The following is a 26,772-nucleotide window of genomic DNA, read 5'->3' as shown; positions in this document are numbered from 1 at the left end:
CAGTATGAACTTTAAGTTGTCAAGTCAAAGAAAAGTTGCTATACCAACTTGTACCAGAAGATGCCACTGCCCTAATATCATTTGAGGTGATGGGCCGTTTTGCAAAGGGACTAATCTGAACTATTATGATATAAAGTGTATAGTGCTGTTGTTTGTGCCGCTCGGTCTTTCCGTTAAATATATATATTCTTTTTAAAATGTGTAATTTATAAATGAGTAATGAGTAAATTATAAATGTGTTTATATTTGTGTATGTACGCTAGAGCAATTTTGATTGAATATCTTAAACATTTTTATACCGTTTTATACTCTCGTTTCGTTCTGTCGCATAAATGATCTTAGATTTAACAGTAGTGTGTGTGTGTGTGCGTGCGTGCGTGCGTGCGTGTTTGCTTTAAACCCCATTGAATCCTCGAGGTTAATTCAGATCTAGCAGAGTAAGTCACCACTTGATTAAATGTAGGATACTATATGACAGCGTAAAATTGATTATATGTGAGCTCCATGTACACGGAAAACGTTTGTTGTGTGTAATTAGTATAAAGAGTCAATGGGAAAGTAGCTTATATCACATAGGAGTGCGTAAACTTGGCATTTTTGCTTTGGTGTCCAGGCGATGCCAGTTGCTCCTCCTCCGCTTGTGTTTTAAGAAAGAAGAGGGTCTGAGAGTGTTGCAGTACTTACAGACACGGTCCGGGCAGGGTTGTGGGGTGTCCGGTGTAATTGTGGGCGGCACGCAAGACACCATCAGCCAAAGGCTCTATGGCAACGTTGAACACAGCTGTCTGCTTCTCTCTTTTACCCATGTGAATTCACCAATCAGGAAACGTTTGTTCTTTGTAATTAAGTTTTACCTTGTGAGAGCGCGAAGAGCTGTCCACCCTGCTTGCGTGAGTGACTGGATGCGCCGGAGAGATGTGGAGGTTTACAAACATCATAGCTTGCATTGTCCTCGTGCTGTTCAAAGATGCCACTTCTCAAAACAAGGTGGGTTCAAGAATAACCTGTATTCTCACAATGCTGAAGTCGCCCGATCTGCCTCTAATCACCTTTGCATTGTAGTTGGTGTACAGTCATATCTGATTAATTATAATCAGATATGACTGTACACCACAACGCTAACTTCACCGCCTATGCAATTGAATACGGATTTTTAACTTACCCGCTATCTCAAGTTACAGTTGTATAGTATTACCCGATTTCTTTGTACTGTACTTAATAGTGCTGAAACATACGGTGAACTGTCAATGCTGTTAGCCTTGTATGTTAGAGGTGTGGGTATACGTTTCGATTAACTCTGGCACACAGATCTAATTTATGTAGACAAGTGTGTGTAGATTGGCAGATCATACCGAATATTCTTCAGAATATGCATAGTAATCAGTGGTGAATGGATTAAGATGTGTTGAAATCTCTTTTGAACGCTGTGTGGTTTCAGAACATCGTCTTGGTGTGTGAATGTTCGAATTGCCACTTAATGGGGAAACAAATGAATTTATCAGTTTCCAATCATAATAGAGCCAGACGTGTGTTTCAAACTACACGTGTTGGCTAGACGATGTGTCCATTCATGAGCTATAGCATCGTTTTTTCTTATGTCCCGATGGCATGTTTTCAGTTCACCGTTATTCGCAGTTTTCTAAGGATACACTTTCTTGTTCAAGAGTAGCGTGTTTGAAAAATCATTCATATCTTGTCATAGTATATTGGGGTGGATAAGAGTTGGTGATTCTTTCCCTCTGAGGTCATGTAATGCGTAAAAATCCTGCAATCCTAAACGTTGCAGCACTACACTTTCTGGTGAATGTCCATGGCTGATTTCACCAGACTTGATGTGTCAAAAGGTCATTCATCATCAGCACACACAACCACAAAGCAGGTGGCAAGCTGTCCACAAGCAAGAGGAAAATGTTCAAAGTGTTGAGAAATACTGAAAAGGGATATCTGGTTAATTAAACGTAAATGACGAAAGGGGAAATATGGGTAAGTAAACGAACTGAGAACACTTTTGCTGTAGCATTTTAATGGACATTTATTTCCTCTACACACATCCCGAACTGTTTCCAGACATGGACACCAATTACGCCAAGTTTATGTTAATTCAGCCACTTAGTATTTGCAGGGCTATCTCTACACAATGATAAGATACTAATTCCAAGTTGGAAACAGTTTTGCTCACTGCTATATTTAGAAATCCTGGCTTTCTCTCTTTCTATTTCTTTCTATACTGCATGCTGTCACACATTTGTATCTTCGTGGTGTGCAAATTTCAGAGCGCGGTGGAAACTGCTGATATGGACATTAGATTCGTGTATGAGCTACCCGGCGAGTAGCCTACATTCATTTTGAAGACGCTCGCTTCTGTGCAGCGCTGAGAGCGTGGCTTTGGTCGTTCTGTGGGTGGGTTCACATTAAGGAGCACTTTTCCTTATTGGTTCATTTCAGTAATGCACCAAGATGACATCACACATTAGGCAACAAGTGTGCAGTGTTTTCACGACTGTTGTTTAAGTGAAGATCGATGGGTGAAGAAGAGAATAGAAGTGTGCCTGAGAAATTGTTCGTTTCACTGGAAAGAAAACGGAGAAGATCAAAAAGATGTCATGAATTATTGAGACACTGCGCTGTGCTGCTTAAAACTAACATCCCAGTCTACAGGCTGCTGGTAGCCTAATGCAGGCGAATATTCCTAGGTGCTTCGAGTGATACATCTGCATTTTGATTTCTGGTGATGCACTTTGCTCCTTGTGCTTGATTGATCTTATGATTGTTTTTAACTTTTAAGTCCATGAACCTGAGAGCTGGTCTATGACAATGCACATTAAATTGTTTTTTCATGGTTAATGATAGGCTCAACATTTTATTGTAATATATTTTGACAGTTGAAATAATAGTCTGTTTAACTTTCACTGTTTTGTATACAAAAGTGACAGTTTTACGTCCTGAACCTGTTGCATCGTCTCTGGTAACGTAGAAAGGATACCATTTGTTTGCTGGGCCAAGAGAACGTGTTGATGGAGCTCATTCCTGTCCTCTGAGTTTGTGTTAATTATTGCCACAGGATGACAGCCAGACCTCATTGGGGCCAAAAGGAAATCTGCATGTGACAATTAGGACATTGACTCGACTGACTGCAAAACAAAGGCCTTTGTGGCAGCAGTGGGGCCATAAACCATAACCCAAATGACTCAGTGACGAGAAAGACTGGCCTAAACACGAAGTCGTTTCCCTTTCAACTGAAGTCTCCGGTTATATAAATATGAGCATGCGCTGGTATGAAGTGCATGATGTAATATAATACTTTGAAAACATGGATAATGTATTGTATAATCTATAGCTATCACGTTGAGGTGGGAAATATAGTGTTAAATGAACGTTTATGTTGAAGTTTATTCTGGATTTATCTGTAAACGTGATGATAATAAATGTTGTAATTTTGTGCAAAAAGCTTTGCAAAAAGCACATCCCCCTCTGGATGTGAAGCATGATTTCTGTACTGTAGCACAATCTGTTTTGTGCTAACCATGAAAGGGGTTAAAGGGTCGCATCTAGCTAGGCGCAGGAGGGCGTACACTAGCTCTAATAATAGGGACAGTATGGTACGCTCGGGAGTGATCACTGATCATACATTCCTTTCTGAGCGCATCAACTTCTCAACAGATCACAGGCTGTAAAAAGTAGTGGATGGATTTTAGCAAATGCCATGTCAAGTTTTTTATGTGAAGCAGGAATCTTGCTGTGAAATCCCTGGAAAAAATGTATTTGTCAGGGCAGGCCCACTTAATGTTGGATTAGAACCATTTTAAAGGACCCTAGACGCCTCAGTACATCCCTCTAGGCATTCATTTTACTGGTAACTGGCCCTTTTCAGTGAACAGCATATCCTTGACTGAGCCAAATCTTTAATTTACACAAGGATAGAAAAAACATTACCTTGATGTTATTTAAATGTGGTGAGGGGGGCAGGTGAGTTGGGGGTGGGGTGAGGGGTTTGCAGCCGAGAATTGACTTACTTGACCCAAGTGCTCTATACTGTAATGGAGCAGAGATCAGCCACAAAATAGTCCTAGATTCATTGCATATATTCATGTAAACACGTGTCTTCATGGCAACTCCAGTGCCAATGGGTGATTTACCCCCCCACACTATACTTCTCCTTGTTCGGCAGGCCCACACATTGCCTGTTTCCTCCTCCCCCAGTGAGGAAATGGCAGTTGGCTTTTTCGGGGGGGAGGCAAGAAGAGAGTGACCTAGGAGTAAATGTCCCGTTTAACACATTAAACATGTTATGTAATTCTACCTGGACTTTATACGGATCTCTAAATTTATGTTTTACTGGAGCAGTTTAGGTCAAGTACCTCGCTCAAAGGTTACAACAACACTGTTCAGAGACCAAAACCTTGTTTCAATAGGTAGGCCTGGTTTTTTGTAAACCCCCATTTTCTGCCTCCACTGTATACAGGAAGTGCGGTGGTGTGTGACCAATAACATGCACGTGTAGGAAAGGAAAGGGCAGCAGCTCAGCAGTTGTGGTCTTCTGTGGTGGTGGGCAACAGGAAAAGGTGCTCGTGTTGTAAAGGGAAGCACCGCTGGGTCCAGTCAGCTTTGGCAAAAGAGTCACTGGTGCATTTCAGTTCACAAAGACACCCCGGGGAATGTGGCAGCACACCCCCGTCGGCCCTCGACGCACTCTCGACGCGCTCTCGACGCGCTCTCGACGCCGCGTGCGACTCTCTGGTTTTTATTGCTTTTTTGTTCGTTTTCTCTTTCTTGCGGAGAGCGCTCTCTCCCTGTCTCTGCGACGGCCGCCTTCCGCGGCTCCCCTTTCCCATGAGGCCGCCAGGTCGGAGGCGTCCTGCCCGCTCCCTGGAGACGCTGGAAAAATAAACTGCGCCGCTCACCTCGGCTGTCTGAAGTTACGCAGACAGGAAATGACAGTGCCCCCCCCCCTTCCTCATGTCCTCTTTTGCACACATGCATACATCTGCCAGACAAGATGTCACTCAATATCCCGCACGCTTTCACACTTTTAAAAAATTCACTGCATTTAGTCAGCTTGTCACCAACTTGGGAACATTCAGATTAAATACTCCTTTTGTCTTCGGAAGGTCAGACCGGTTAATTATTCCTTGGCCACTTTTATATTTTGGCACCCATGCACACCGAGCGATTTCCAAATTTGGAGTGAGATGCCGTCGAGTGGGTTGAAGACAACAATATTTGCCTTGTTTGCACAGCTGCAGGATTTTTGGAAGAGTAACCTCACTCCCCCTCTCACAGATCAGAGTGCCCCCGCCTCTCTGAAAGGGCTCGCTAATCCCTCCTCCCCGGGCCCAGACCTCTCGTTCCAGGATGACAACTTCCCCCCCTGCAAATAAAAACCGGGATCACATGACCCATCCTAATGACAACCAGCCAGCCAGCCAGCCAGCCGGCCTCCCTGTCCTCTCATCTCTGTGTAGTGGGTGTCTGCAGTAGGGAGACACGGGAGGTTATTGTGCTTGCAGGGTCACCGTACAGCTAAACTACGCTCTGTAATATTCCATCCTCTCTGATTTGGAAACAGTCTGTGGCCTGTTGTGGGAAATTATAGAGATGAGGATCCTCACTGCTGTTATTATTCATTACAATGGTGGCTTTGATATTTCAAATTCCTCACAAGCACAGGTGCAATGGAAGGTTCAATAACAAATTAAAATAATAATAATTATTATTGATTATTATAATAATTTTAGAAAGCTGAAGGGGATCAGATGTCTCCCCCAAGCTTTTCTTTATTTCGTGCAGTGTCGTCTCCTTGTGGGGTGTCCAGTGCAGAGAGGGTGTTGCCTTGCCAGTGATACCCCCCCCCCCCCAAGACTGGTGTGAGTCGACGGGCGTTGGCTGGGCAAATGAGAGAGGCAGTGGGGCGGGGTGCGGTGGCATGGGAACAGCAGGGTGTGGCTGCTCTGTCTTTTGGTTGCAGACACGTTGAAGATTACAATGGGAAGGTCAGGTAGAGTGCAGAGGAGCAGGACGAGGAACCCAGGCCATTCTATGGATGAGGTTTTGAAATCTGGAGATGCATTAAGCGGAACTGAGAAACCCTGCCCCCTAGCTTCGACATCAGGAATGGCAACCACATTTATGATACAGTTCTCCCCTGTAAATCACACTGCTTGAATAACGTATAAGGACAACCTTAGCCAACATGCCTTAGAACAGTACCTCATTCTTCCAGGTTTTCTTTTAATGTGTCTTTCTGTGAGAAATCATTCTACACCATCCCACAGAATAGGCAAAATGCTTGTGAACAAAGAATCTTGTCTCAAATAATAGTTATGAGCAGAAACCTGTGCTTGTCTGCAGTCATAATGCCGTGCTGTGCAGTCATAATGCTGTCCTGGTGGACATCCTCCACCGTCAGCACTTCCTGTCTGACCATAACATATGTGCACTTCCTGTACAGAAACTTTTTTTCCCCAACCAACTGGTCATTGACCTATCGTGATGTCAAATTTTGGAGTATGTTTCAGTGGCACATTCTTTGTACTTTTCTCTAAGACTACACTGCCTCAGGATACTTCATTTATTACAGACTGTTTTTCATTTTTCCTGACAATTCTAGAACTCCCCAGCCAATACGGTTTGGTTGAAAAGTTTTATGGCTTATCCTGAAAATGCTGAAAACAACATCATGAATTATCTATTGAATTTAGAATGACAGCCGCTAGACATCGTCACACGTGAATTTGTTATGATTGCATTCCAGTGCTTTATCATTTGTGTGTGCTGAGACAGAGCATGCTCACGTCGTCCCTCAAATTGGAAACGAATGTTGAGAAATATTAGAGAGTACGCAATTTCCCCATGAGAGTAGGCATTACACAGGCGTTTTACACATCTGGCTGCAAAAACAAAAGCACATGCAAAGTGAGGAATGGCAATGGCAATTCATTTTCCTAAGTGGCAAGGTCATTGTAGTGTACTCTGAGGTCAGTGTTTCAGAATAAGTACCATAAATAGTTTGGTTCCACGTGTGTGTGTGTCTGTATATCATGCACGTATGTGTGTGCAAGTACTATACTCTCTATGTGTATAGCCATGACCTGTAGCAGACCAGGTGAGAAAAACACTATTCATTTTTGTAAGCCGCAAGGGTAATACAGTTATTCAATTAAATTAAGACTACCTTGAAAATGTAGTTGTAAAAATATTATTTAAAAAAACCAAAGGTGTGTAAATAATGTTATTCAAGACTTTCTTGAATCATCTCTGTTTGGGTCAATACACTGACTGCTGAGCGGAGACCATTGTATAACTGGGACACATATGAATGTGTGTGTGTGTGTGTGTGCGTGTGTGTGCGTGGGCGTGTGTGTATGTGTATGTATGCGTGTGTGTGTGTGTGTGTGTGTGTGTACAAATTGTGTATTGGACAAATTGTGTATTGGAGAGCAGTGTGAAAGTGTCTCAGGGGAGCATGCTATATGGCTTGAGCTGCCGGAATGCAGGGACCCCACCATCCATTCTGGCCCATCTCATTAGCTCAGAGCAGATGGGTGTTTTGAACACAAAACTCAGATCCTGAGGAGGTCTAGGATTACAGTGTCGTTATCTGGCTTTTATTTTGATTTGATTTCCACAGTGGTGTCTGGTCAATGTCTCTGGACGAATTGTGTTTGGGTGGCTTCTCTTTGATGTTAGAGAGCGGGTGACCCACATCGAGTTAAATTCCATCTTTTAAACCACATCCCCCTCCTCCCCCACTCCCCAATCACATGGTCACAATGGAAAACAAAAGTTCAGCAAAAAACAAGAGTAAACCTGACCCACAACCTTTAAAATGTGTGCCCTCAAAGTCAACAAGCATTTTCTAAGCTGACCTCTTTGCTTTCAGGCATTATGCAGTACCTTTTAGGCTTAATGTTATTTCCTTGTCCCAACAGATTTTGACAAAGACACGGTAATCCCCATTGCTTATCTCTTATCTGAAAGCTGGAGTATCAATCTGACCCCATTTACAAAAGGCCATGGGTTCACATAAGCAGATTTTTAGCATATGCTACTACCTAATGAGGTTTGGGAAATGAATCAGAACTCAAAATAGACAGTAAATTAATTACCTGTGTTATTTTGCCCCTATGTGTGAGGTAGCAGCGTGGTGGCCACTCAGCAACATTCCACAGTTCACTCGCTTTGGTGAATTGTCTCATATTAAAATCGCTCTTGTGACTCACCACCTCGTTCGTGTTTATGGACACTCTGCTTGCGAATACACAGACTCGGCTGCTTCTTTCCTCTGCTCCTGACCTCTGACCCCTAGAGGAAACTCGTCCGCTAGCGTGTGAACCTCTGAGACTCGTGCCAAAATCGTGAATCTCGAGGCAGTGTGGGGAGGCAGCAGGAGTAGCAGTCGGCGTGCTTCTCAAGAACAGCCGGCCCCACCTCTTGTGCTGGTCCGGGGTGCCGCGTCACTAATCCAAACCTTTATTAAGAGGGGTAAAGGTCATAGGAAGACAAATAAACCTCCCCACCAAAATACAAGCTGAGAACATCTGAGAACTGTAATTATCTCCTGTTTCTAACAACATGCTGCAGGACCCCGGCGGGTGTTTTGTCAGCTGCCGGGCAGTACGGTATCTAACAATAGATTAGGCACCACCTGACGCAGTACAGAAGTCTGAGACCAATAACAGATATGGCAGTTTATGTGGCTTAGGGCACAGACAGTGTAGCATCTGTGCTGAGCGCCATCATCGAGTGACGGGGAAGAGCCGCCTTAAAGCGCGAAGGCTGTGCTGGGTTCCACGAGGTCTGGAAGAAAATTATACAGGCAACGGGAGACGGCAAAGTGGTAATGCGGAGCAGCGCAGAGATTTAAGGGCTTTCCCGCAGATTCGGCTCGGGCATGAATGACTGTGCCACATGGTGGCTGTTGATTAAAACACATCCCCAAAGCGGCATTTTCGCGTAACCTGCAATCTACGTTTCTTACTTGCGTTGGCTCGGAGCTCGGGGGCGTGACAGATGACACCGCCATTCATCCAGGTCAAACTCTTTTGAACTCAAGCTGGCTCTCGGGCTGAGGGAGAGGCCAGGGTTGTAGCCGCCTGGGAGGTGTCTGGTTTACTGATTGTGGCCAAGTCCTCATAACATGGTCCTGTTATGAGGCTAGAATTCGGGCACCTAAGGGCTGTCCGTGTTCATTATCATCTACTACATTTGATTGGCAGCAACAGTACAATGGAGAGACGGTGCTCAATGGAGGCGATATCCCTGTGGCTCATGGACTAAATACATCCATGATCCTGTCCATGCAGCCAGCATGGAAAGTGGAGAAGTGATGGAGATAATTTACAGTGAGCATCATAAAAGGGTATCCAGCTGCATCAGTCAATGGTTCCTAAAAGACATCAAAGACAGAAATGGTAATACATCTATAATATGTTTTCCAATGTTATATGAGTCCTCCAACAGACCTGTAGATGCTCAGTTCTGTTCTGGATTTTGTTCTGGATATTACTTGTCAAAAGGGCACATTTGGTCTTGAGGTTCGCCCAATGACTTTGTTTCCAAAAATGTTTTTTTTTTTTTACAAAAGAATCCAAAGAATATGGTTTTTTAAATGCGAATGACTGACCAGATGATATAAATGTACTGGAAAGTGTCCTCCCCTGATGTTCACACTGCAAGTGAAGTGTGTGGGAAGGACCGGTAAATTCTAATGCAATAAATATCTTTTGTCGTCAAACCTTTTTCTTTGTCAAATAGAAAAACACACAGGCAAACTCAAGAAGGAAGAGCAAACTTGAGCTTTGGCTTAGTTTCAATTTTGAGATGTTTACCATTGCCCCCCCCAGTCCCGACAAGCCGGAATTTCTGTACTTTTTCAGCACTTCATACTTCACTCTAAGTTACAAGCCTCTTATTGCTGTGTTGCTAGGGAGCTGCCAAACCCAGTCTTGTGCCGTTTTCTCCAGGGCTGAAGGACAATAGGGGCTTCAGGGGGTCTGGACTGGAACCCTTCCAAGCCTGGTTTGATCTGTTAATCCGATATTCTCATATGGACAGAATATTTGTTAACCTGCGGCCATTTTTGGTTGACATCAGCAGAAAACAGCCTTCTTGCCCTGAAGGCTACCCTAGGGTCCCTGACCAATCGCTGAAGAGGGCCCCGGGCGTAAATCTCACGTAATGGAGGTTAACATCCCATGCTCTCACTGCGGCCGCATTCCTCTGCTAATGAGATCCCACTTACGACCCCGTTTCTGTTTACCTTGATGAACCACTTTGCTTTGAAAGTGGACGCAATCAACTTTGATATTTGCTCAGAGAACATAGCACAACCGCATGATGTTTTGTTAAAACAGTCCTGCAAGGCACAGTCTTTGGACCTGTACAGTTTTCTGCACACATGTGTGCATTTCATCTTTGAGTAAAAGCATGTATGCCTAGCAGAAAATAGATAATAGTATATTTTTTACTGGAATACTCTTACTTCTTAATGCTGTACTTTACAACACTATTCTGCACATTTCTCTCTTGCTCGCTCGCTCAGTTATTCTGCAATGGTTGTGCCTTTGCTCTCCTCATTGCAGAACATATGCAGTGTCTTGAACATCCCATAGCTGCTATGAAAAAATGGTTTCAAGTCAGTCATTTCATAGCCCCCTTCTGGTTTTCTAACAAAAAAAGTGTCGACCTCACTGCTGGCTTGGTCTCTGCTCACTCGTGTCCACCCCTGCACAGCAATCAGGGGTGTTTGGGCCCCAAAATAGAATGGCAGTAATTGAGACAGAAGTTGAGCCTTCAGCACGGCTGATCTGAGAGATAGCGTAACCTCTCGTGACATGTGGGTCACCTTTTGAAGCCCCATCTCTGCGCTTTGCGTAATTTTACTAAGTGCTCCAATAGTAATTGTGGGTACTGGTGCGTAGTGGTTCTGGTAATCCCAGGAAGAGGTTATCTTGTCTAATGAATTGAATAATCACAGACCCCCGTGAAAACAGGATGTTTTAGTATGGACTGTGGTCATAATAAATGTGTCCACACACACGCACACACACAGACACACAGACACACACACACACACAAACACATACACACCCACACACACACACACACACACACACAAACACACACACGCACTCACACACACACACACTCTTTCATGGTTACAGAGATACTGATTCTAAAATGTGTCCTACTCATACAATGGACTCCCTTCAGCAGAAGACAACAGTCAGTGTATTTACTGAAACACAAAGGATGCAAGTCTTGGACTACGTTATTTACACACCTACGGGTTTTGAAAAATCCATTTTCTATTACTACATTGTTATTTTAAAATTCTGTTATAGTGTTTTTGTTTTGTTTTGTTTTGTTTCGTTTTATGTTAATTCCTGTAACACAGTGTATCCTGGTTGTCCTAGGTACCCACAAAAATCCTCATTTTTTACTTCTTCGTAAAGTTTTCCCAATCAGTTTTATATAAGTCGACAGAGTACAAGAAAGCATGTAGTAAGTGTAGTAAGTATGTGGATTTGATCCAAACGAAAAGTATAAACCGTGTGCAAAAAAAGAAAAACAAGAAATTAAACAGATACATTCTGACTGTCACGTAAGAATAGCAGTGGATTCTTCTGAGGCAGCAGCACTTGCCGTTGTGTGGTCTGTTATAGCAAGTAGAGCTTTCCCCTTATAAACTGCAGGTTTTCAGCCCAAAACCACAGGCTCAGGTACCAGCTTTGAGTCAGCTACCAAAAGCCACATCACTTAATTACAGACCACGGCAGAGGAGAATAGCGGGAGGGTTACGCTGGTTAAAACATGAGCCCTACAATGGTCATTCAGTAAATCAAAGGGAAAAGCAGTAAGGCATGCTGGGTAAGAAGCTTGTGCTTATTTGTATCTCTGCTCTCCCCGGCACAGCCAGATTTTACCCAAGATTATGATGCAACAGAAGCAAAGCACATTTGCCCTCAGTCCTTTTTGTTTCCCCCAATGCTGTGGTAATATATTGTGCTTATTCAAAATCACCTCTCTTCAATCAAATCCTATACAATTTTGAAATCCTCCCTCAACCATTGACTAGCATAACATTTAAAAAGCTTCTAAATTGTAAAGCTTCCTCTAAGAAATTTTCACAAAAATTCACCCCAAAATTTGGCAAATAGCTCCCCAGTCTGGCAACCCCTATCGTCTGAATCACCTGTAGGGCAGATATGGAAGAACATCCAGCCTTCAACATGGCTGACGCATGGTTCAGAAGCAGCCACGTCTAAGGCGGAAAGGACAGACAGGATTCTGTAATGAGGAATTTCTGTAATGCAGGGATCTTATGGTCCTCTAAGTGGTACCACATGCGGGCTGATCCGGAATTTATAGAGATCACTAAATCTCATTTGAGAAAAGATAACAGTGTAAGTACCTCTACCAGAGGGTTCAGAGAAGCTGGCCTATCAGACCGATAGGAGAGCAGCATTTTGTGAGTAGGGGAGAAGATGTTCAGCTTCTGTGTGACGGAGGCCCTGTAGTCTTAATGGCAAGGGCAGGGGCAAACGTCTGTTAAAAATATTGCGTTTTCACTTATTTCCATGAGTTATGTACAGTATTTGTGTTTTGTTCTATTAAAACAGGTCAACTTGCGTGACTAAAAAGGATTTTAAAGTTATGTTACCTATTTCCTCTATATACACTCTATATACAAAAGTATCTGGACATCCCTTGGTCTGGGGCTGATTTTCATGGTTTAGTTCCTTTAGTCCCAGTGAAGGCAAATCTTAATGCTACAGCATACAATCACATTCTAGACGATTCTATGCTTTTCCAGCAGTTTGGGGAACGCCCTTTCCTATTTCAGCATGACAATGCCCCCGGGCACACAATGAAGTCCATATTGAAATGGTTTTGTGAAGAACGGTGTGGAAGAACTTGACTGCCCTGCACAGAGCCCTGACTTCAACCCCATCCAACACCTTTGGGCTCAATTGGAAAGGCAACTGTGAGCCAGGTCTAATCACCCAATCAGTACTCAAGTGCTCTTTTGGCTGAATGGAAGTGAATCCCTGCAGCAATGCTCCAACATCTACTATAAAGCTTTCCTAGAAGAGTGGAGGTTGCCATAGCAGAAAATGGTGGACCAACTCTATATTAATGCCCATAATTTTTGATGAGATGTTGGATGCCTGGTGTCCACATACTTTTGGCCATTTAGTGTATGTAGAGCATATTGCTTTCTGTTAAGTTATTATGCAAATCATATGAAAAAACAGCAGAAACTTTCATTTGTGGAACTTGGCTTTCATACCATCATCAGATTTGTACATCACTATTAGAAGCTAGTAATCTGACTACCCAGTTCACTCTTGTAATGGGATGCATGAGGCCATGAGAATCAACTGTTAGCTCTGTTGGTGATGATTTCACTTGTGTCAATGACTTTAATGTGTTACACCTGGAATTTGAAATGTACTATATATATTCAAAGGGTGGAAGACTTGTGTTTCATGTTCCCTATCATTTTCAGTGTTCTGCTTTTGGTTTATAAGAAACCGCTCTGAAGAAAATGAAAAACGAATGACTCAACTGGCAAATGGGAAAAGTGCATAAGAATGACAGGATGATTTATGGATTTTTTGCCTACCACTATGAGGGACAAAATGCCAGAGTCAGCATGTTTCCATATACATATACAGAAATGGATTTATTAGGGGTTCAGCTCCTGACTGATGGCTGTGAGACACTGCAGAGAGAATCCTAATCACAGCATTCACATGACGTGATGGTGCAAGAGAATGGTCCTCATTATTGAGGAAATGCCATATTACAGTACTAAATGAATTGCAGCCACTTCGAAGGTAAGTGGTGGACTCTGGACAAAAAAGAATGTGGGCTTAATTTTATGCAGCATTAGCCTAATTTTTTGGGCATAATAATGTAAACAAGGGCTGTAGTACTTCATTTTTTCTGCTCCTGGAGATATTTTTCCAGCCACTGAAACCATGCTCTCAAAACCAAGTGTGAAAAATGTAACAGTCAGTAATGGTTGTCTCTTGAAGGAAGACATGCTTTGTGGTTACTGAGGACTCTTCCTGTTGTCCCTTGCATGGACCCCTCCAGATCTTTGGTGAGACGGAGCCGGTGCGAATGACGTCGGAGGGGTCGGACTGCCGCTGCAAGTGCATCATGCGGCCGCTGAGCCGCGACGCCTGCGCCCGTCTGCGCAGCGGCAGCGTCCGCGTGGAGGACTTCTACACCGTGGAGACGGTCAGCTCCGGCTCCGACTGCAAGTGCTCCTGCACCGCGCCCCCCTCCTCCCTCAACCCCTGCGAGAACGAGTGGAAGATGGAGAAGCTGAAGAAGCAGGCCCCGGAGCTGCTGAAGGTAAACTGGGCTACCATCCACCCTTGTTTTCTCTCTCATTTACATTTAAAAAGGTCTGGAAGGTCTTGTTTTTCTTGCTGGTCAAATCTTTGTGGTGTTGAGTGTTCTTGAGCAAACCAGATGTTTAAGGCACTCACCATGAGTGTAGGCCGTGTAATGTCGTTATCTGACTATGACTACATATGCAATAACAGGACATAGCCCTAACTTGAAACTATAGGGCATGGATACTCAAATCTGGACCTTGAATCAAAATCCGGCCTTGGTTTTCTTTTCCCCCAGGTAATTAACTGAACAATTAGTGCTACTGATTGGCCAGACTGTATTCACACCTGACTCCAAGGTAAAGGGAGGGTGGAAAATCAGGAGTTTTTGGACCTGAAGAACTGTGATTTTAGTAAGAGGGCTATACGGCATAGCCTGCACTCGTTGGCCAAGGATGGGTGATCCTCCAATCAGTGCTAGCTCTCCCCTGATAAACCTGGAAGTGAATAGAGTGCTCCATTCGCTTCCAGGTAAGCAAATGGGATGAGTGGACGGGCTTCATCTGCTTCGTTCCTTCTGTTAATGTGCTGGTAATATAGTGATGAACTAAGAGCTGCAGGTGCCTATTCCACACTGGGGACAGAAAATTTACTACCAATCAGCTTCCGTTTGTTTCATTCACAAGCATTGATGTAAGAGATGGTGTGTGGGGGCTGGGTGTGTGTAACAGAGAGGCAGAGTGTGTGTGTGTGTGTGGAGGGGGGTGGGTAATTGGATGAATCCGCTCAGGTTTGTTGTCTCTGCAGGTGTCGACTGCAAAGTCTGGCTTTAATTTCTTAAACAAACAGGCTGTGACTAAGTGCTGCCTTGCTGTTTCCAAAAGGAATGGAGGTTTACGTACACAACTGGGACCGGAGGAATGAGGAAGGCCCTTTGACTAATGTGGCATGCTCACATTCGCGCAGTGGGGTCTTGCTGTTTTTCCAACAGTGGGATCAAGCCATAAACATCAATGCTAGACTTTGCTTTACTGAACCACTTACGAGGGAAAACATTCATGCCAAGCTAAACACTCTGGGCTGTATTTCATACTCGGTAGTGGTAAGATTCAGATTTGCTTTTAGCACAAAAGGTTCAAGTGTTGAGTCGCATGAGGGGCAATGCCATTTGAGTAGGCTACTTCGCTTGATGTGCAACGGTAACTATTCATCTATTGAAATGGATCCTGTGGAAGAGCCATGCATGTAACCTTGCATAAAGGTATCTGTGAACAAAATAAATAATAATTGATCATAATACTGATATCAGAAGGGCCAATGGTCATGTATTACCTTCACATTTTGGTATTTCTTTCTTTGTGATGACCATGATAATGCGATCATGTACGGTTTAGAAAGCAGCAGAGGTTGAGAAACAGTTCAGCGAGAGATGAAAAGCAGCGTGCAGGTCTCAGCTTAGCTCCTCATTCAGCTCTTTGAAATATGGTCCTTTTTTCTTTTATTTTTTTAAAGTGCATATGACTCTCAGTAGGAGGCAAGACACGCAATACCCTGAGTGAAGAAAAGGAGGGAAAGTGGACCAGATGCAGGAAGGCTGGCCAGGAGCACCTGATGTAATCAGACTCGGTTTGGGACCGTGTCCAAATTTTAAACCACCTGCTAAAATGCAAAGCGTACACTTGGAAGAAGACCGGAGCTCTTTCAGAGCATCAGAGGGCTTTGTTTCCTCCCAGCAGGGAATCACCCGTCAACGCGGGGGTAATTTTCTTTTAGTTAGGCAGCGGCGGGAAAATCAAAGCTTTTAAAGAATCTAAGCCAAATAACTTTCTTTCGTCGGTCAATAACCTCTCTCCCTAAGCCCAGAAATAACATAGGATCGGTTAAATTCAGGAGGTATCATATATACGGAGGAGGATGCATTATTGAAACATAACTACTGTAAAATAATTGTAGGCCATACCTGAAGCTATAATTTTCCTCCCAAAACTTTTAAATGAAAGATGAAGTTATTTAACACTGACTGTACAAAATCATCAGTCATGATGATGCAGGGACAGTGGTGGAAAAGTATAGACTTCTCAACAGATGGCTGTTAACATTGCCTACCAGGTAGAAAGGAGGCAATGCAACATGTATATGGTAAATCAGGGATTATCAGTTGTTAGCTATTGAATGCATTTGAGCATGACATAGAACACACAAGCAAAACAGGCAAACTTATAAACAATAAATGACCATATGCTTATAGTCAGTACAGTAATGTTTTTGTTTTTCTTTGCATTTGGAATGCTCTGAGATATCTACAGACCCATCCATTCATTGCAACGCCATTAGCCAGTTCAGGGGAGTCCACACCAGCGCAGGTATCCTCCAAAGGGCATGTAGCTAGCTGTCGCATCTTGTCATCCAGCCACTGCATGATGATGCGGTGCACTGCGAGGCTGCAGGCCGCGTTCAGCTTTGCCACAGTCAGGCTGAAGTTCCCCAGGGTGCATCACTCCACTGAGGAAGAATGCCTTAGAAGGACATGCAACCCTCACAGTGTCCACATTTTAACAATATTTATATTGATGGCCAGAATGAACTCTGCTAGACTGGGATGGCATACTTCTGCCTTCCCACATAAACAAACACGCACATAAACGTACTGACACGGCATCTAAGAAGGACCAAGCACAAGAAGCAGGAGGGCCCATTGCTGCTTGAGCTCAACTTACAAAGGTGCAATTATGCTCTCATCTTTCTTTCTTTCATTCTTTTTAAAACCGTAAATATAATTTGAGTCTTTCACCATTTATAAGGCTGATGAAAGCAATGTGTTCGCGTATCCAGCCGGGGAGTGTTCGCGTTCCACGCCATGTCACACCTGTATCCAGCGTGTCTTCCTTTGGAGGGCAAAGCAGAGCCATTAGCGACGCCAGGGTCAATCAGTCTTTCTCATCATCAAAGACCTGCTTTACGCTCAGTCCCAGTTGCCTCGTGTCTCGCTCTTCATATTATGTAACCCACAACCAGCACTGTCGCCACACACAACTACATCCAGATTTTGTCTGAGGACACGAGCAGGCTGCAGGATTTTCCAGACTTAAGTGGTCGTGGTGACTTTGGGATTTGGCCTGATTCCATGGGGGAAGGGCATGTGCTGAACTTTTAAAAGTCACAGAAAGAGATTAGGGTCGGGGCCTGGTGAGAAATTAGATTAAATGAAAAAGCGAACACCGCCCAGTGAAGGGCTAAGCGAATCGCACGCACTGAACACGGTTTTGCTTTCTGTGGCTTTGGGGGTGCGTTTGACTTTCTGTGTTTGTACTCTGGTTTTCTTGACAGCTGCAGTCTATGGTGGATCTCCTGGAGGGGACGCTGTACAGCATGGACCTTATGAAGGTCCACTCCTACATCAACAAGGTCGTCTCTCAGATGAACAACTTGGAGGAGGTAAGGAAAGGCTCCCAGTGAACATTTTTGTGGTGAAAGGTCGGTGGAACCTTGGTGAAACGCCGTCTAGTGAGAAGTGAAAGTTTTCTAGCCAAACTGGACATAGCCTAGCTATATCAAGGAAAAACCTGAGCTATAATGGGGTGAGCCTAATCTGTTGATGTCAAAACATCTCCCAACCTAGAATTCCACTCCTCTAGACGTCTGGATTCCAGCTTTTGCTCTCTGGGCTTGAACAGCACAAAGCGAAACAGCTGGGGGAAGAAAGAGCCTTTGGGTTTTTTGAGAACGTTTTTTTTTTATTTATTGGATCTTATTTTTCTTAGTGTGGCACTTCCTTATTTGAGAAGAATTAATTCCATACTGCCAATGCTGCCTATTCTAATGCTGACAGACTTCCTGGAGATGAGAGTTCTGGGTCGTCTGGTGGGATTCAAGTGGTTCCTTTTAAATTGAGTGGTCACCCGCACTTTGCCTTAGTTCTTTCCCATCTGCCTCTCTTTCTGATGCTAATTGAAACCAACCAGAGGCAAAAACCACAAATATTCCTCTGTCTCAGTCAGAAACACACAAAGATACCCCCCACCGCCGTCTGGTGGTATGAAGGGATTTCAACTCTTCATCTGTAAAGTCAAGAATTAAGTTTTAACAGGAAGTCTGAGCAGTGCATGACAAATTAGGTGTGTAAATCAAACGCACACAGATGTAAAATTTTCTTTGCAATGGTTCCAGCAAGGTTTTTCAAACAAACCTGTGTATTTCACTGCAGGTTATTTCCAATCACTTTTTCTGTATATGATATAGCACTATTCCTTAAACTATATCAGAAAGAAAAATATGTTAAAAAATGAATGAAGCCACTCTAGATTCCTGCCACCAATCAGAAGGCCCCATGTCCCCATTCTCCTTCCTCCAGACCATCAAGACCAATCTGACGCGAGAGAACGACTTTGTGAGGGACAGTGTGATCACCCTGTCCAACCAGTTAAAGCGCTACGAGAACTATTCTGACATCATGGTGGGCATAAAGAAGGAGATCTCCAGCCTGAGCCTGCAGCTACTACAGAAGGACGCACCCGAGAACAAAGCCCAGGTACATTGCCTGAACTGTGCATCTGTACTGTTTTAACTTACTGTAGAGCAAATCCAGTGGCTGAATCACACAGTAAGATAGGGACATATCATAAGTGCACGTGCACACTCACGCACAAACACACATATTTGCACCAGAGCTGACCCTAGGGTTTTGGTAGCCCTAAACAAAAATGTTGTTGCGGCCCCAATGTGATCCAGCTGAAATCATACACTAACCATTTAAACTTGCATTGTGTGGCCCAGGGATGACTATGGCTCTAAATGCCTGAGTGCTTATGCCAGCGGCCATTTCGGATTTGGACACACACAGCTTACACACTTTATTAAATATCTCCATTGGTAGCAAACTGCTGGAGAAAAAACCAAAGATGCCAGCAAGTACCCCGCCAAAAAGGCGCCTGCGTCCAAACCGCCCCCAAAGCCCCCCAAGGAGAAGGTAGTGAAGCCCAAGAAAGAGCCGCTGAAGCAAGCGAAGCCGGCCAAGCCCGACCCCACAGCCAAGGCCAAACCAGCCGGACACCAGCCTGGGGTCATCCGGGGAATCACCTACTACAAGGCGGCCAAGCTGGACGACGCTGAGCACGGAGGAGGCAGTAAAGGTGAGGGGTGGTCCCGAGGAGACGTTGGTGTTAATTAATTAAAATAAAATAAAAAATAAAAAATAAATTTAAAAATTAATAAAATAATGGATTCATTTAAAATGTCAACTGTATTCTTTAAGCCTCACCAATTCAGCCCTGTCTTTAAAAGTCACACAGCCTTCCTGTCTCTCAAATTCCATTGAGAAAATCCCATGGTAAAATGTCTGTTTTCATGGACTCATCTGTTGTAAGCCCTCAGTTGATTCCATAATTTTTTCTTATTTTTTCCTACTAATCTACTTCTAAATAAACTCTTGGTCTGCCGCTGGCCTCATGCATTGATCAAAATGCTATCTCTGCATTGGACCTCCGATACTCATATCAGATAGATACACCGCCATAGACTGAGTAGAAGCTAATGAGACCATTACAGTTTAAAACATGGTGATGTGTTGATACAAGAGCAGTCATCAGGATTAAAGGTCAGCGCAGAACAAGCAAGCCGGTTTATTGAAGTAATGCTAGATGTCCACTGAGACCGTTAAAACAACATTAAGAAATTCATACTTCTCAAGCTGAATCAAGTCCCACCCCCAACTCCCTCTTCAGCAGAAGAACCTCCCTTGGGAAATTGTAACATTCAGTTTTGTCATGCGTGTGTTTTCTCTATGGAAAATAATGCCATGACGTCATATGTGCCTGTTGTTTTATTAAGTCTGTCTAAGTGACTGATACCTTGCACTAGAAGGTAATAATAGTGAGACGAAAAGCAGACACTATCCTTGGATTTTAAAAAATGTCCGCCTGAGATAAGGAGATTCCAGAGAAAAGGGAGGAATGGGCGCAAGGTTTCAGATGTACCCTCCTCCCCCACACCAACACAATGCCATCAAGCCAACTGATGAAACTGATAATCTGTAACCAGCATTCTTTACAGGCTGTCACCAGTGCCCATGTCGACAAGAACATATCACTGAACTGATGAAAGAAAAAAGTGGGCTGGCTAAGACAGGATTCTGGATTCAGTTCCAATCTACTGTCATTTAGCAGTCAGAGTAAAACAACAGAGAACTGAGAAAATCAAGCTCAGTCTGATGGGATTACATTACATAGCAGTATTACATGATGCATATTTCAACACTCTTAGTCTTGTGTGGGTAAAATATTATTTTTACACTTTAGGAGCCAACAAATTCATGGCAAAAAATTTGCCTTTCTGTTGTGGTATGTCTTTTTCCTTCAGTCCTTGCAAACTGTAGTCTATGATAATTTCCTTGTAAACCTGAATGAAAACGAATAATCAAAATTAATATGACAATTTTTATAGTGTTATTATTTTCTTTTAAAAAATTTGAGCAATGATAACAGTCATTGAATTAAAATTCTCCTTGTGCATGAGGAAAGTGCACATGAGAAGGATTACTGAGTCTTTGGAAAATAATTCGATTTCTTGTGTGAATCCTGTTTTTTGTCACCATTGGGGATATTTTGTAGTCATAAATATTTATTTAAATTAGTTAAATAATTTAAATTTAAATGTTTTGGGTGATATTGCAAGTACATATATTTATTGATATGTGTTCATGAGAATGCCATGCCCTTACTATGCTCTGGCGATGGGATGTATTGTGATTAGACATGAACAGTGAACAAAGAGCTGAAGCATTCCATGCTGCCCTCTAGTCCAGATGACTCTCAGCCAAAGTAGCAAAGCAAAAACACGACCTATTTGTAGGTGAGAAGCCCCTTTTCTCCTTGTTTTTTTATGGGGTGGTCCTTTCAGACCGCTTGAAAAGATTTGATATGGATCACAAAGTCAGACAAGCACAGAGCAGACAACAGTGTGTGCGGGACACCTGTCCCGACCCCATGTGCCTTTTTGGCACCACCTCCGCTTAATCCCACTGGACCATAAAAAGGGCCTGACCCCGGGAGTGGACGAGAGGGGAGGGAACAGGGCGAGTCCAGCCGTCCCTGTCAGAAACGTGAATTGAATTAGCCTAATTTCCATAATCCCGCGGAAAGGGCATCCCGTCCGCATTCAGCCGGGGGACGCGGCCTGCCTGTCCATCGCACGTCAAAGATAAACAAGGGGCTCCACGCCCAGGGGAAGGCAAGGTCTGACATCCACGTCAGACAGACTTCCTGTGGGACTTTGCCCTTCTGCCATTGTGATTAAAAGTAATAATGTTGGAGCGACTCGGTATCCACAGTGAATAAGCTCTGGGGGTTTTGCAGCTCTACGTCTGTTTCATGTCAAGTTCAAGGACATGACAGAAGGCACCTGCCTCCCTTGCTTGGCACATTAACTCTTTTCCCTTTCACTCTGTGAGAGCCATTGTTGCAAACAAGTTGATGAGAGGGGAAACAAGGGAGGCCCTATTCCTACAAGGACAGAGGAAGAAACTTGTATTTTAATTCCGTATTTCAGTGATAAATCCACATGGATTATAAATAGTAAATAGTAGGAACTTCTACTCCTACCACGATCACCTGTTTATTCTGGCCTTTGTGTGCATACGCCTGCATGTCGGTGTAAGTGTGTTTATGGTGTTTGTGTAGGTGCATGTGTGTATATGTTTCAGCGTGTGTGTGTGATTTCCGAGGCCATCGTGATTGCATACAGAAATCCCCTTCAGCATTTGACATGGTGCAATGTCCCTCACTGCAGCCACACATTCAGGATTTTCTGCGGAAGGAGGGGGGTGGGGGTTCGTGCAGGGAAAGAGGAGGAATGCTGGACGTAAACAGTGTGGATGATGGGAGATGAGGGCCAAATCTTTTGGTTTCCTGCATTTAGAAAAACCTGGTGGCAGAGGTTTCCTTTAAAGCCTCTTGGTGCTGTCTGATCTGTATTCAGCAGGACTCTGTGGCTCTCCTTCCCGACAGACACAGGAAGTGGTCACACGGAAACTAACTCTTCCTGTCGTGTCTCGCAGAGAACGCAGGCAAAGCTCAGGCGGCTCAGGAAGCCAAAGAGGACGCCGCAGAGGACGCCAGCTCCGAAGTCATCTTGGACGCCACAGAGGTCCCCACAACGCCGCCAACAACAACCACACCCAGGACCACAACTACTACTGCATCCACCACAACCACAGCCACCACCACCACTACGACTGCAGCCAGTCGAGAGGCGCCAGCACCAACCATTGTGCTGGTGCTGGACAATTCTGACAACAGCAGCCGGTCCATTCCCAACAAATCAGGTATGCTGTCTTCTGTGTGTCCACACTGTCATTCTCTGTTAAGTTCCTGTAAAGTGTGAAAGCATAATCCACCTCCAATACTAGAAGTCATTCCTAGAATGGGGCATAGTTCACTTCAGGCTGGTTGAGTTCTAGACTAATTTCCTGAATTATAATTTAGGACACCTTCCCATTTTAAAAAGCCCTACACAACAGCAACTGTGTAAATTAACAAAATATCTTTTCCCAAATTATTTTGTCTGTTGCTTAATATTTTGGCTGAGATGTTTCCTTTAACTGGTGGCAGTGAAAGATGTGGACTGTGAAGGGACCATAGCTTCAGTGGAACATCCAGAGAAACAGCACAGCTATGGACGCAATGAGGGAGCCTGGATGAAGGACCCTGTCGCCAGGGATTCCAAAATCTATGTTACCAACTATTACTACGGCAACAACTTGGTGGAGTTTCGGAACCTGGAGAATTTCAAGCAAGGTAAAATACAGGTTTTCATTGCATCTTTCCATTGCTGGTGACTTTTTCTTTACTGCCTTACTCATCCATTACCACAGCATCCATTACCCTTAGAACTGTTGGTTGCATTCACGGACATGACAAAGTAAGCCTATCATTGTTAAAGTGTCTGGTGTAAGTGCCTTTCATAGGATACCGGAATTTTTTTCATTGTAAAAGGAGCTCTTCTATATTATCTTTACCAAGCAATATTGTTTACTGAATACTGTACTGAATACTGTATTTGTACAGAAAGCATTTGTAACAGTTTGCATGAATTGTCACCAATCTCCTTCCGGAGAATAGGGAGGGTTTCATATCGTTTAAAATCAATGAGGCATTTCCCCTCCCTGAAAAACAAATTTGGTTTTGTTTGAAATTTCAGTTCTTGAATTATAGTTACAGCTGTTGCACAGTGCATTGGAATTTCCCTGTTGTACACAGTGACAATTTAAGGGCAAAGACGTTCAAGCTCCAGCTGCTGGGATCTCTTGTGCAGCTGACATTTGGCCTTGAATGGAAGAGCCCCACTCACACCCATTCCCTTCAGGCCCATTTGGAGCTTAGAGGGTTGCATGCTTTTTCAGATACAAAGCAGAAACCAGGCTGGTTCACTCTGACTGACAGGTGTTGGACTACCCGAGTGGTATACCTGCATGACTATTTTGCTTTGACATAACACAGAGAATTTTCCTTTTACACAGATCCAATTTGTAACTGTCTCAGCTAATGAACACGCAAGCGGGGAATGGTTTATGTAACACTGTGAATAAACCTGTTGCACATTTGAATTGGTGAGGCTGTAAACCTGCCTCTGTATGATAGACAGTTGTAGATGTGGTTGAAAATGGATAGGGGCTTTTTGTGGTATTGAGTGGTACAGAACTTCATTCATTACAATCACTCTTCCTGAAGTGCAAACATAAGGACAAGACATGGGCAGGTACTCAGAGACATGTGTTAGTGCAAGACATGTTTATACAGCAGGGGTGGTTAAAAATAAGCAGGTCGGAACAATCTTTAGAATGAGAAAAGTCTGTGTGTACTATACTGCATATGTCCCAAGGACATGTTCATCTCGGCTAATAAAAATATTTGTGAGATCATTTATCTTTCACTGATGTCTATAATATTTGGCTAAGTCAAATGTATCATGAAAAGGTGAGGTCATAATTGGTCATATGAAGCTAGGATATGCAGTCCATAGTGACATAGATGTTTGCCTGGATTCAGTTAATACATGTCCTTTGACCCACAATTAAATGCAAATCTTGGTTTTGTCATCATAAAATCCGTTTGGCGAGTCACTAAAATTAACTGACTAAATTGCATTTTAAAAAACATTTACAGTTAATCATGAATCAAAAGTGAGTACAAATGTCGATTGAATCCAAAATCATTGATGGTGAAATGAGAATCTCTGTTGAGTGAGGATTGCCCAGCTGACAGCGCCAGTAAGATAACTAGATAACAGGACTACTCTGGTCTCTCTGCAGGGCGATGGAGCAACCTGTACAAGCTTCCGTACAACTGGATTGGCACGGGTCACGTGGTATACAACGGTGCCTTCTACTACAACCGGGCCTTCACCAAGAACATCATCAAGTATGACCTGAAGATGCGCTACGTGGCGGCCTGGACCCTCCTGCACGATGTGGTCTACGAGGACACCACCCCCTGGAAGTGGAGGGGCCACTCGGACATCGACTTCGCCGTGGACGAGACCGGCCTCTGGGTCATCTACCCGGCGGCGGACTACGACTACTCCCAGCAGGAGGTGATCGTCATCAGCAAACTGGACCCCGGCGACCTGTCGGTGAAGAAAGAGACCACCTGGAAGACAGGACTGAAGCGCAACTCATACGGCAACTGCTTCATCGTCTGCGGCGTGCTGTACGCCATCGACGTCTACAACCAGAAGGAGGGCGAGGTGTCGTACGCCTACGACACTCACACCAACACGGAGGCCACACCGCACCTGCCCTTCATCAACCAGTACGCCTTCACCACGCAAATTGACTACAACCCCAAAGAGAAGGTGCTCTACGCCTGGGACAATGGGCACCAGCTTACGTACAACATCAACTTTGTGGAGCAGTGAACAATGTGGGGGTAATCTGTGCACCTCAATTAACTCCATCCTATCACCAAGCACTTTTTTATTTTTATATTTTGTCATTTTTAAAGCTTGTTGATACTATGCGTTTGCTTGTTTTTGTGACTTTCTTCTGTTTCAGTTGACCACGTTATTGCCAGTGTTTGTTTCCTAAACAAGTGTTTGTAAAAGAAGAAGTGATGCTTCTTCGAAACGATATAAACACAATCTTTTCGTTTTTTTTTCACAACTGTTTTTGTATTTTTATATTTAACCCCTGGATTCAATCAAAGTTTTGATGGTGACTTTGACTCAGAATTAAACAGTTCTGTCGTCAACAAAATCATTGCAAATATGTGTGTTTCTATGGATAAAGAAGCCTGCATATGTTTGTGAGTCAAAGTTGAATCCAGGGATAAGGGAACAATTCAAACTGCAGCACTCAGCTGCAGCCAAAGGTTTTACAACATGAAACAATGAAAGGAATGTTGTGCTTGACAAGACAGCAGTTCTGCTGTCAAATTGGTCAAATATGTTCAATAGTGCTTTGGCTAGACATCTATTTAGTTTGACTGAATTTACCCCTGTCTTCTAACAAAGGGACTGGATGGATATTCTCTTGCGAAGTTGTCATGTGGTACAGTAAATTGATGGTTGTATGAGTTTGAAGCCCAATTACTATATTCTGCTTAAACAATTGAATATAACCAATAATTGTTCAGAGGTCTAACATATAATATGCACACACACGCACACACACACACACACACATATATATGTAGGAGATTAATAGCTAGCAGCACTATAGGTTAAGGGGAATGAAGCCAGCCCATATTTATAAAGAAGCCCACATTTTAAAACCTTGGACTGTTCCATAGTGTAATAGATTTAAAATGACATTTCATTTTATAAGTACAGCAATTATAAACTATTCACGTTTAGTTTTTTGTCATTTTGTAAAATAGTTTTCCTTTGTAAATAAAAACATCAGTATGCATTTGTTAAATAAAAATACTGTTTTGTGCTAAATGTACTGTAGGTATCATAATTAATATTTGCTACTTCACATTTCAATTATTCAATATTTATTCAGGAGAGGACAGATAATATCTTTGTGTTACGTCTCAAAGTTTGACCAGACATGTTTAATATGAAACATTTGCTGTAAAAACTGGATATTTTACAAAAGATGCTGTGCATAATTTAGTTGATGATGTTTGATACACATACTGCTTTTATGGGAACATTCTTCTCAAGCCCAGAGACACATTTTACACTAAACCCACACATTATGTTGTAATTTGACCTTTTCTTCAGTTTCTGTGTAATGGTTCCAATAAACAAAAATATGAAGTCCCCTTCAGTTTGTCAGTTTGTTGAGTCCTGTGAAACTTGACTTCCATAGAGGTATCAGTCATTCTAAAACGATGATGCGTGGTTGACTTCATAATTATCATTCTATGCAAATGTTAATTTGAACATTTGAAGTCATTTCATTTTTGGGAAAAAAGCCAGTCAG

At 43.3% G+C, this 26,772-nt stretch overlaps 1 protein-coding gene across 1 annotated transcript; it reads left to right on the top strand.

Moving 5' to 3' along the window:
- Positions 1–655: 655 nt before the first annotated feature.
- Positions 656–26,609, top strand: LOC135265073 (olfactomedin-like protein 2A). Its single transcript, XM_064354302.1, has 8 exons — positions 656–987; positions 14,104–14,367; positions 17,679–17,786; positions 18,703–18,879; positions 19,225–19,480; positions 22,402–22,668; positions 22,955–23,140; positions 24,655–26,609. The coding sequence occupies exons 1-8, from the start codon at positions 916–918 to the stop codon at positions 25,257–25,259; spliced, it is 1,935 nt and encodes a 644-aa protein (XP_064210372.1). The 5' UTR covers positions 656–915; the 3' UTR covers positions 25,260–26,609.
- The last annotated feature ends 163 nt before the right edge of the window (positions 26,610–26,772 follow it).

This window comes from Anguilla rostrata, chromosome 10 (assembly GCF_018555375.3).
Source record: "Anguilla rostrata isolate EN2019 chromosome 10, ASM1855537v3, whole genome shotgun sequence".
Lineage (NCBI taxonomy): Eukaryota > Metazoa > Chordata > Actinopteri > Anguilliformes > Anguillidae > Anguilla > Anguilla rostrata.
This window is presented reverse-complemented; position numbering and strand designations above follow the sequence as displayed.

What these genes read in the sequence shown, in the direction of transcription:
- LOC135265073 (XM_064354302.1), top strand. Translation starts at nt 916, where the DNA reads ATGTGGAGGTTTACAAACATCATAGCTTGCATTGTCCTCGTGCTGTTC. An exon ending in AGATGAACAACTTGGAGGAG is followed by an intron (nt 17,787 to 18,702) that starts GTAAGGAAAGGC and finishes TCCTTCCTCCAG; the next exon opens with ACCATCAAGACCAATCTGAC. An exon ending in GTCCATTCCCAACAAATCAG is followed by an intron (nt 22,669 to 22,954) that starts GTATGCTGTCTT and finishes AACTGGTGGCAG; the next exon opens with TGAAAGATGTGGACTGTGAA.